The 10,606-nt window shown below is 40.4% G+C and overlaps 1 protein-coding gene across 1 annotated transcript; it reads right to left on the bottom strand.

Moving 5' to 3' along the window:
* Positions 1–5,146: 5,146 nt before the first annotated feature.
* On the bottom strand, positions 5,147–10,264 carry LOC147904541 (ras-related protein RABB1c-like). The gene is made up of 6 exons (XM_087387152.1): positions 10,099–10,264; positions 9,784–9,923; positions 8,861–8,943; positions 8,501–8,705; positions 8,274–8,342; positions 5,147–5,728 (listed from the first exon to the last, which is right to left on the bottom strand). Exons 1-6 carry the CDS (start codon positions 10,142–10,144, stop codon positions 5,630–5,632), a joined length of 642 nt encoding a protein of 213 aa, XP_087243278.1. The 5' UTR covers positions 10,145–10,264; the 3' UTR covers positions 5,147–5,629.
* Between the last annotated feature and the right edge of the window lie 342 nt (positions 10,265–10,606).

The following is a 10,606-nucleotide window of genomic DNA, read 5'->3' as shown; positions in this document are numbered from 1 at the left end:
GGAGGGAGGTGTATGAGGAGTTGTTGTTATTTCATCATAAAATCTATCAAAGATTCCCTCCCACCAACACGGAGAGAACTACTGCATTTGCGAAGGGGTATGTGAAAGAGTTTGGCCTTGCAGCATTGTTGAGTGGGTCGGCCATGCATTTCAGCTGGCTTGCATTTGCTCTTCAATATTTGGAAGACCTGTGAGACAAGGGATACCATGACAGGCATTTCAAGAGATGGAGGATACATAATGAGGACTTGCTAGGAACGAAAAAGTTGTTTGAGGACGTAGTGGGCGATGAGGAGTATGTACCATCGAATGGCATGGCTACAACCACAACAAATACTGCGAAAGCCACAACCCCCTCTCATGAAACATCTCATGAACCCTTCTAGATGAAGGGAGTATGCCCTGGTAGGTCTCTAATACCCCCACCTAGTGACTTGGAAAAAATAAAGGAAACTGTCCTTCATGCTAGGGGGATCTTGGGAAAGGCCTAGGAGGAGCTCATAATTGCACAACATGAATCAGAGGCTACAAAGATAGCAAAGGCCAAAAGTGATAGGGTAAGCCCAGCTATCACGACACTAAGAAAGAGGCTGAAAGAAGCACGAGAGGAATTGCGCTCCCTACCAATGAATGTCAATGTTGTTGACAAGAGGCAATTTGCACTTCAGATGGTCATTGACACTATGAAAACTACTCTTGAAACACTTGGGGCCTTTGAGATAGAGGATCTTCACCTAGAGGACAACAATGTTACCATGCTTCAAGTTACTGCTAGGGACTTTATGTTTGCATAATATAGCAGCACTTTATGTTTATTAGATGCACAACTAATATTGTTGTCTCCTCCTTTATAGATTGATGTGGAGTTGAAGGAAAGAAAAGTCAAGAAATGTGGACATCAATTGCAGCTGGTGCTACAGATAGAGAGGAAGGTCCAATCATCAGACCCAAGCATCCTCACCTCCTTGTATAATGTGGCTATGGGCATAGTTGCAACATCTATGGGAGGCCTTGTGCAGAAAGAATCTATGGTAGATGTAGCAGAAGGGTTGCGCCATAGTAGATGCAATGGTTGTGGCATGTCACTTGAGGTTGATCAACATGTTACCATGGTCATGTTGCCTTGCAAGCATATGTATCACTTTCTATGCTTTGTGCTTGCTTGCTTGCTAGGGATGGTTTGTGCATGCAAGGTTTCAAGTTGTGGGCAAACGATAACCTCTAACTGGTTGAAGGATGGCAATAAAGGGTTTCTAAAACACCAAACAGTGGGTAATTGTAAGCACCACACTAGCAATCTGATATGCTTTGATATGGGTGCTCCATGTCTGTACTTTATGGTTTGAAATATGAGAAGTTAGCTAGTTCTAGCATGCTTACTAGGTGACCTTTACTGTGCTAACTTACCTGGAACTCTTACAAATATTGTATGGTAACTAGCTTCATTGCTATAATTCTTCTACAACACCTAGCTCTACATTATGATAACTAGCAGCTCATTACGTGTAGATGCATTGCTAACTAGCAATGTAGTTTTTTTTTGCTAACATTGTATGTTAACTAGCACTTGTTAATATGTTGATCTAGGACTATAGTGTGCTAACTAGTAGTATAGATTACCTACTAGCATTGTAATATGTTAACTAGCATTGTAGCATGTGAACTAGTACTGCCACTATGCTAACTAACATTGCAATATTATAATTGGCATTATTAAGTACATTCTAATGAGTATTGTGGTATGCTAGCTTAGTATGCTAACTAGCACTATAGAATGCTAGCCAACAGCTACTAGCTAACACATGCTAGTTAGCATGTTATACATGTTAGCATATGATGTATCTTGGCTAGTATATGTTGTATGCTAGTTAGCATATGTTGTATGCTAGGTAGCATATCTTTTGTGTTAGCATATGTTATGTGCTAGGTAGCAGTTCTCTTGCGTTAGGGTTTGTTTTATGCTAGATAGCATATGTTCCATGGTAGCATATGCTCTATGCTACGTACCACCCATGATATGCTATTTAGTATGCATGATGCACTACTTATCACGCACTGCTAACAAACAATTTTGGAGCTCTTTCTTACTTCAGGTAATGTTCATTGTATTATCAATGTGTAACTCATCAAGAAAAACGTATGACCGGAACATGTTTTCATTAGGGAAGATGGAGAGCATGCCTACAAGCAATCAAATGCACATGCAATTAGGCAACGAAGACATATGCTCTGCTACAAATTTGCTTCACATGAAGAATGTTGGTCATAGTTTACAGGTTGGGTGTAGCAGTGAAGACATGAAAGACTCATCAGCTTCTTTACTGCAGTTCAGGATCGTAGATAAGTTGCAAGATGCAGAGACAAAGGTGCAGGATGCACCTGTTGATGAAGGGAACTTGAAGAATCCAACTGAGAGCCCTACAACTGAGAGCCCCATGAATACAAGTGGCAAACAAATGTCAGCGATGGTTGACAACCTCATCACAGATCCTACAGTTGCTGGGTTACTGCTTCTGAGATTGCAGATGCTGAATGTCAAGACGACTCTCCCTTGGATCACCTACTAAAAATTTTGACAAAGAAGAAGGTACATAACCATATGACGAGACGAGAGTATCCCGCCAAGAAATCCAAGGGCACATCAGGTGCATCAAAGTTCTTGAAACCCAAATCCCCTATGACAAAATCTCCCAAACCTCGTGCATGCAAGAAATTATGAGGTTCATAGTTTCTTGGATTCCAGGAGAGGTCTTTTTGTAAGATCCCCACCTCTAGGAGGTGTGTTTTGTAAGAACAATTATAGTGAAAACTCCATGTTTGTCAATCAAATTTATAATAAAGTCTCTCTCTTTCTTATTTATGCGTGACTCAAGATCTTTTATTTTTTTGTTTAAGTACTGCAACTTCCTATTTATGCATGTCTCGAGATCTTTTATTTTGTGCTTAAGTACTACAACTTTCTTTGTAGGATGCTTTTCTCCATATGGTTGGTACATTAGTTATCTGGCTACCTCCCTTCGTATATGCATTGCCATTAATTGGCCACCGGGGTATCCAATGCATGTTGTATGGGTACCACAAATGTTTGGTTTGACATATTTGTGAGCATACATGCCTCTTCATTTCTTTCCATGTGTACACATACCAATCATGTTGTGTCATGAACATTTGAAGACATTGTTGTCTCTTGGGAAACTAGCCAACAAAAAGTTGTTGTCTCCTAGGGATCCAAAGAAAAGAAAGATGCCACAAGAGAAAAGAATACTACCAACAGAGGAAGACAAAGGAAATCATGCGAGTGCTTCCTATCCCGAAAAGACATTTGTAATCCAGCCTTTTGCTTACATTGCAAACACATGCAATAAAGGCATATGTATGCCACTTGCAGAGGAGAATGATCGTAGAGCACTCATATGGACTTGAATGGTGTCTTGCTCTATGTTTTAATAGTGGTCCTTATTCCTAGATACACACCTTGGAGGACAGAGGTGTCATGCAACCGGCGTGAACGTGTATGGGTCCGTAAAGAAGAAACTAGCTTTTTAGTATGGTGCATGGAGCATTTTAGTGTTTACATCTAGAGTTGTGCACAGCAAGGCAAAGTCAGGAGGCTAGTGCACACAGCATTTCCAGACCAAGTTACAAAATTAGAAGGATGTATGTTTAGTCAGGAAGATTGTAAACTACAAGACGATGCAATGACCGTACCTAGCACAAACAAGTCTATTTTGTACGTGTTTGGCTAACTTTTAAGCTAGGTTGCCAATGTTTAGTGACAATAATACTTTGATAATTGATGACTTAGCCTACAAGTGTTTTAAAAATCCATGCCAATGTTGTGTCATAATTTCAAAACTTCAAGACCTTCCAACCTCTCAAATCAATGGATACTTGACTTAACACAATTGCAAATTGGCTGTGGCAATGGCTACTTGCAAAATGCCATCCTGATTTTTCACTGAAAAATTTTTTAGCTAGGTTTCCAATGTTTAATGAGAGTAATACTTTGATAATTGATAACTCAACCTACAAGTATTTTAAAAATCCATGCCAATGTTGTGTCATAATTCCAAAACTTCAAGACCTTCCAACCTCTCAAATCAATGAATACTTGACTAACACAGTTGCAAATTGACTGTGGAACAAGTCATCTTGCACCAAGGAAAGAGAATAGGTTTCTATGGCTTAAAGGAAGCACCCAAAAGTTGGTACAGTAGAATCAAGTATTTTTCTAATCTGGGATATATGAAATCCAATGCAGATCATACTCTCTACTACAAAGTTTAAGGGAAAGACATCACTATTACACTTTTGTATGTAGATCTGATTGTGATAAAAAGTAATGATAGCTTCATCAAGAAGTTGAAACAAGACTTATCTGTAGAGTTCGACATGAAAGATCTTTAACTTATACACTATTGTCTTGATATTCAGTTATAGAGAGACTCAGAAAGCACCTTCACGAGTCAACTAAAATATGTTGGAAGTCTCCTGAATAAGTTTCGTATGGCAGATTGTAAGATTGCAACCATTCCCATGGAATGGAGTTTGAAACTTACTAAATATCCAAACAAGCCTATAGTCAATGACATGTACTATCGACTATTAGATCTCTTATATATCTGACTATCACATGACCAAATATGTGTTATGAAGTAAAAGATCAATAGCATAGTTTATGAAAAATCCAAAACAGTCTCACTAGAATGCAACTGAAAGGGTCTTGAGATACATCAGAGGTAGAAGACAATTTGGAATAGAATATAAGTTTTATGATTGTCCACGTGCGCAGATCTAGATTATCCTACCTTTTTGTCATATGATGATATATTTTGACACTCGTAACTGGTTGTCTCTTTCTTTGGGACCGTCTCTTGTAATAATGGATTTCACCCCAAAAAGCATGTGTGTGTGTGTGTGTGTGTGTGTGTGTGTGTGTGAGAGAGAGAGAGAGAGAGAGAGAGAGAGAGAGAAGAGATGCAATTCTTGCCACAAGGCACATAGTAAGTATGCCAAGCACATATAGCTCATCTCACCCACATAGGTTGCCATTGATGGAAGCTGAAAAGTGTGAAACATTATTGAAACTAAGACATTAATTAATTCCCAAAACAATTCACTTCTTAACCCCCCATAACTGCCATATGTATATTTCAAAAGGAGTAGAAAACATAAGAGTCTAGGGCAAACAACAATCAGCTTTGTAGCTGTGTAGTGCATAGTTGAGCAGCCTTCGGACGGTGTCTTCTAAATTTGAAAATGATTGCACAAATCACGCTTGTAGCCAAGACAAATATTATTTTCCAGAATGTCCACTATTATTGTCAGGTCCTGGATTTGGAGAATCAATAATACCTTACTAAACACCAAGAATACAGTAATGAAAACCTTAAGAAAAAATATTTCATCTGTACAAAGATCAACTCAAGTCATTCGATGCCACCAATTCACCTTCAGAGACTGGTGTTTTATGCAGCTCTCAAAAACTCCACTGGCGCTGCCGTGAATAAGCTTGAGCTCATGTCTTCTCCATCAGGATCAATGTATGTGCTTCAACAAGCTACATTAAATTTCACACCCTATCTTAGGAGCAGCACCCATTTTAAACTGGTACAAAGTGCAATCTTTATCAGCTGCAACAACTACTGCTCGGTGATATAGATGAATCACCCCTGCCTGCACCTCCTGTCCCAGGGCCCCCTCCATATCCAATCTTGATGCCACATGACTTCAACCGATTTTTCAGTTAGAAATGCATGATAGAATCAAACAGTTTATCCCAGAACTCATACTAATTTTATTAAGCGTAATGGCGAAAAAAAAAGAGACTACTGTGGAAATGGAGCTGCTTTGTCTAATCAATCAGCAACTGTAAAGCAACCAAGGATGCTCTGACAGCAGGGTCTAGCTGTAATCGCCTTGGGATCGTTTGCGTAAAACCCAGCCTTCTAGTTTTCTTATCATGTCCCTCATTAGGCATGACCATGGAAAGGGGACGTTTTTGAAATGTCCACGTAAAAATCACAAAGCTTTGCTGAGAAGCTTTGGGAGAACTAAAATTATTAGAGCTGTGAATCAAGAAATCCCTTCTTAGCTGAAGAGCAACAAATAGCTTTTAACAGGCACAAATTCTTTGAGAAATTCAAAAATTTCTACTCATGAAAAGTTTCCAAAGAAAATCACTAGGGAGGATTGAAGTATCTGAAGCCAAATTCCCTTCAACAAAAGACGTGAATTTTTATCAGTACAACAAGGACTACTTCGGATGGCTCCCTTTCTATGCTCTCAGAGATTTCTACTTATGTCTTGAGTATTGGAGGACATACTATTCATCGATTACAGGATATCAGCCACTTGTGCTCATATTGTTTGTTGAGAAGCTATTTAGCCTGTATGGCTCATTGGCTGAAATAGTCAACAATAATGGTTGTAAGTTTACTGGCATTGTAGCAGGCTATGTTCCAAAAGTTGAATACTCAGCTCAGCATGAGTTCGGATGGTCATCCAGAGTCGTCGGATGGAGAGACTGAGTGGGTTAATCTGACTTTGGAAGAAGCTTATGTCTCCCTAGGGCAGATTGAGCAACCCAGAATAGTCCATTCATGCTGACATGGATACCAGCCTAGATCCCTTGGGTAGTCGGCTTACAAAATGTAAAGGTGAGCTCTGCTGTTGATTGGTTACAACAGCCAGTTGGCTAGAGAAAGCATAAAAAGTGCTCAAGATAGCAGTTTTATGCTAATCAAAAGCGGACATCTCGAGTTTTTTCAAAAGGTTAGCGGGTTTACTTGACCAAAAAGGTTCACAAATAATGTGTACTAGCCCTGTGTACAAGGCATCTCATCGCTATTGTGGTCCGTCTTTTATCCTTGAAAAAGATCAATGACGTGGCTTACAAGCTGCAATTACCTGAAGGACTTTGGGTACATCCAATCTTTCATGTCAGTAGACATCCAATCTTTCATGTCAGTAGACTGAAAGAGGCTCTGGGAGCTTGGTCTCTAAGGATGAACTTGCGAGATTGGAAGATCTGTCCACCTATGTACCCCATGAACCAGAAATGCCTTCTGGATTAAAAATACGATTATTCTGGAGGTGGAAGTTAGGTGGAAAGATAAGAACTTGGGAACGTGTTGATTGTCTTCACCACCAATTTCTGAATTTATGTCTCAAACCTTCTCTGCATAAATGTTATGTTCACACATGGACATAACGTGGCTAACGCTATGGAGGTCAGGATAACCATGAGATAGTTAGGACAAATGGTACAGAATACCTAGATACGTCGAAAGCCCTGTCTCCCTAACAACACCTGTGCACAGATAAGGCTGCGTGGTATGGGATGCGTAGTCTTACCAGGGATGGACTAGGGTGAGAGGTAGCTCGATGTGACCTTGAGGTATCTATGGTTGGGTTGTGATGCACGAGCCAACACCATGTGTTGTATACTGATGTCGGACGATGCTTGCAAGTATGGAGGAGATGCTAGAACCCCAGCTTGGGGGTTGTTCCAGTTTTTATGATTATATTCTGGGTGTGTAGTTCTTTGAAAGTATTCATTCAAGTTCCTGTCACTTTGAAATTGAGATTACATTACATGCAGGTTGTTTAAGGTTGTACTACACAGCTACAATGAGGAACTCAATTGTCTCCTGTTTGTTTATAGGGATGTAGAAAAGCTGCTAGTAGCTCTAGACTTTCCTCATGAATTTATCGCCCGGGAATGCTCAACCAAATCCAAACAGCCATCAGAGTGTGTACAATGAGGTCTGCCTGAAATGCTTGCTAAGTATCCATGGAGGCATGTGCAGTTTTGTAAGGAGAAATCATCCAGAAAGGATGGCTCAACTAAGTGTCGTCGACCCAAACACAGCCATACCTCTCATTAAAGATCTCAGGCCTCAAAAGAGAGAGCTAAGCGACTGAGCCCTATGCCATGAAGAAGGGGTAAGGGAAGAAACGTACTCAAAAGTCCCTGGAATTGATAACCATGTAGCAAAAGAAAGGGAGGCTCTTCTCATAGTTCCTTGAATTACAAGTGCTAATTGCAAACTCTCTGCTTTACCAGGAGTGCACTTGACATCATGTAAGAAAGAGCATACATTTACGTACAGGTATTTATGGGGAATATGCCTAGTGATATAAATTCAAGGATACTTCAAATTAGGCAGTGAACATAACTGTTATTAGCATTTTCTATCAGGTGCACTCCCTGTTTAGCCCTCACTAAATGAAGGTTTTACATAAAGGTACCTACAAGAGAAATAACTCACCTCATTAGACACATCGATCACACCCTCTTCGATCTTGTGATAAATCTTTGCTGCCGTGTTGATAAACGCCTGTAGAAGAGTCAAGAGACATCAATCTAATTCTAATGTATGATTTAAAGTAAAAGTTCTCTGTTCCAATAAAATCCCCAAGCAGCAACAGCAAGCCTCCATCCACAAAGAAACATATACACAAGCTACAGTGTCAAAATAATACTGGAACAACTTACATCCTCCACATTCTGAGCCGTTTTTGCAGAAGTTTCCATAAAGATTAGCCCATTTTCCTTGGCAAACTGTGCACCTTCTTCTGTGCTCACAGCCCTCCTATGAGCAAGATCACACTTGTTCCCTATCAACATGATTACCATATTTGCTGTGGCATGTTGTCGGGCATCTTCAAGCCAGCTTGCCAGATGGTTGAAGGTCTCCCGCCTAGTGGAGAAAAGAAATGGAAAAAACCAGTCCATGAATTTAAAGAGGAACAAAGAACTAGCGTAGCAACAAGCTCTTACTCATATTACAAAAATATGCTTCCTTTCCCATGTGACAACGCAATATGGTAATACACCAGTAGTTATATAATTTACCTAGTAATGTCATATACAAGCAATGCACCTGCAGCTCCTCGGTAGTAAGATCTTGTGATAGATCGAAATGACTCTTGTCCTGCCTGTAAAGACATAGTAGCCTGATCAGCAAACAAATTGCAAACCAAAACCAAGCTGATTATTTCACTTAATTGTGGGGGCATACAATGTTTTCTCCACAAACAAGGCAGATGACAATGAGAGTTAGTTCATAGGCTAAAATCTGATCTTCATCATAATGACTACAATAAGAATGACGCACCATGCGTTGCCTAAAGCTCCATCTCCCTAACTATGATTGTAATAAAGAGCTTGAGATATTTTCTATAAGGAGATGGACTCCAACTACTGGGGATATCCTTTTCATATAACAAGCTGCCTCAATGACCAACTTCCTTTATTTTCCCTCTGCTTTTTGAAGCCTAAAATTTCTGTTCGCCAAAAAACAGCGATCAGTCTTGTCTGCAGGGAATTGTGAGTGCCTCGGTAGGTCCTCCAATGGAAGGGTATTCGATGTTTGTTTCTAAGGGGAACTGCAATATGACTCTAGCGAGAGGGTACCGCTCATGGTCTCACGCTATAGTTTGAGAAGGATACTGAAAAGATAGCAGTTGCTTATAGAATGGATCTGCGAGTCTACGACAAACAGTATCAGCTACCGTTGTATGGTAAGTGTGAATGAGTTATAAAATAAAGCTTCTATCTTAGGGTCGATTGTTACACTACTCGGACTTGGCACTTTCTCATCAAGACCTCAAAGTACTGTAGATGTACAAAATATAATCTGCCTGAACTGAGGATCTCTAGCGCTAACGGCGAGAAGAGAGATCCCAATTTTCGCTTGATTCAATTCATTTAAAACAGAAACTTCTGAGACGAAAAGTTTTACACTTATCAAACAAAAAAAGAGAAATGTGTCTCACGGTATCCCAAATCTGTAATTTGACAGGTTTGCCAGCAATATTAATCATCCGTGCCCCAAATTCGACACCTATTGTGAGATCGTGGACAGGCTGGAAGCGTTTGTCCGTAAACTGAAGCAAAAGGCAGGATTTGCCTACACCTGCGGCCGCAAAGCGAAGGATTAAATGGGATTCTGAGGGAAGGACAAATCCTTTAATCTTGCTACAAAGGAACAAGGCAAATAAGCGCGGTTCACAAAGCCGCGAAACGAAAAGGAAACAAAAAGATGAAATCGGGGAAATTTTGAAAGCGGAAAGGCTGAGGAGAGGAGGCACCTGTGTCACCGATGATGATATACTTGAAAAGGTATTGATAAGACATGGTAGGAGGAGGAGGTATGGATCAAATCTGGTGCGAAGATGGAGGAGAAAGATGCTGGATGGTCTGCATGGAGAAATTGTCGCTTGAAGAAGCCAATCGAATGAAGGAAGGCAAAAAAAGCACAAGAGAGAAAAGCAACCTCAGACAATTTAAGTGTCGCGTTAAAAAGCCAGAGAAGCCCCCACGTGGCGTCTTCCTGTCCACGTCACCTCTCAACATTCTTGGAGTCACTCACCCCTTCTTGACCTTCACCCCTCCCCCCCATTGAAAACCCCGTTATTATTTCATTACTTGCCCAAGGCATCGGGTGGGTCTTTGACTAACGTAAGGTGGTGGGCAGGTCTTCGATTAAAGTAAGCAATCGTTTTGGCTGCTTCGAGAAGCCTCCGCATCTAGAACCTTCTACCATCCTGGATAATATAAAGAGTGAAGGGGGGCTCTGAAAGCCTGTCAAGGACAAGG

Source organism: Dipteris shenzhenensis, chromosome 2 (assembly GCF_047967505.1).
Source record: "Dipteris shenzhenensis isolate YYH24624 ecotype China chromosome 2, Dip_SZ_1.0, whole genome shotgun sequence".
Lineage (NCBI taxonomy): Eukaryota > Viridiplantae > Streptophyta > Polypodiopsida > Gleicheniales > Dipteridaceae > Dipteris > Dipteris shenzhenensis.
Note: the sequence above shows the minus strand (reverse complement) of the source record. Positions and strands in the feature narration are given on the sequence as shown.

Coding starts and splice junctions, on each gene's coding strand:
- LOC147904541 (XM_087387152.1), bottom strand. CDS start 10,144: ATGTCTTATCAATACCTTTTCAAGTATATCATCATCGGTGACACAG. Junction 9,924..10,098: donor TATCATCATCGGTGACACAG/GTGCCTCCTCTC, acceptor TTGCGGCCGCAG/GTGTAGGCAAATCCTGCCTT. Junction 8,706..8,860: donor CTTGTATATGACATTACTAG/GTAAATTATATA, acceptor TTTCTCCACTAG/GCGGGAGACCTTCAACCATC.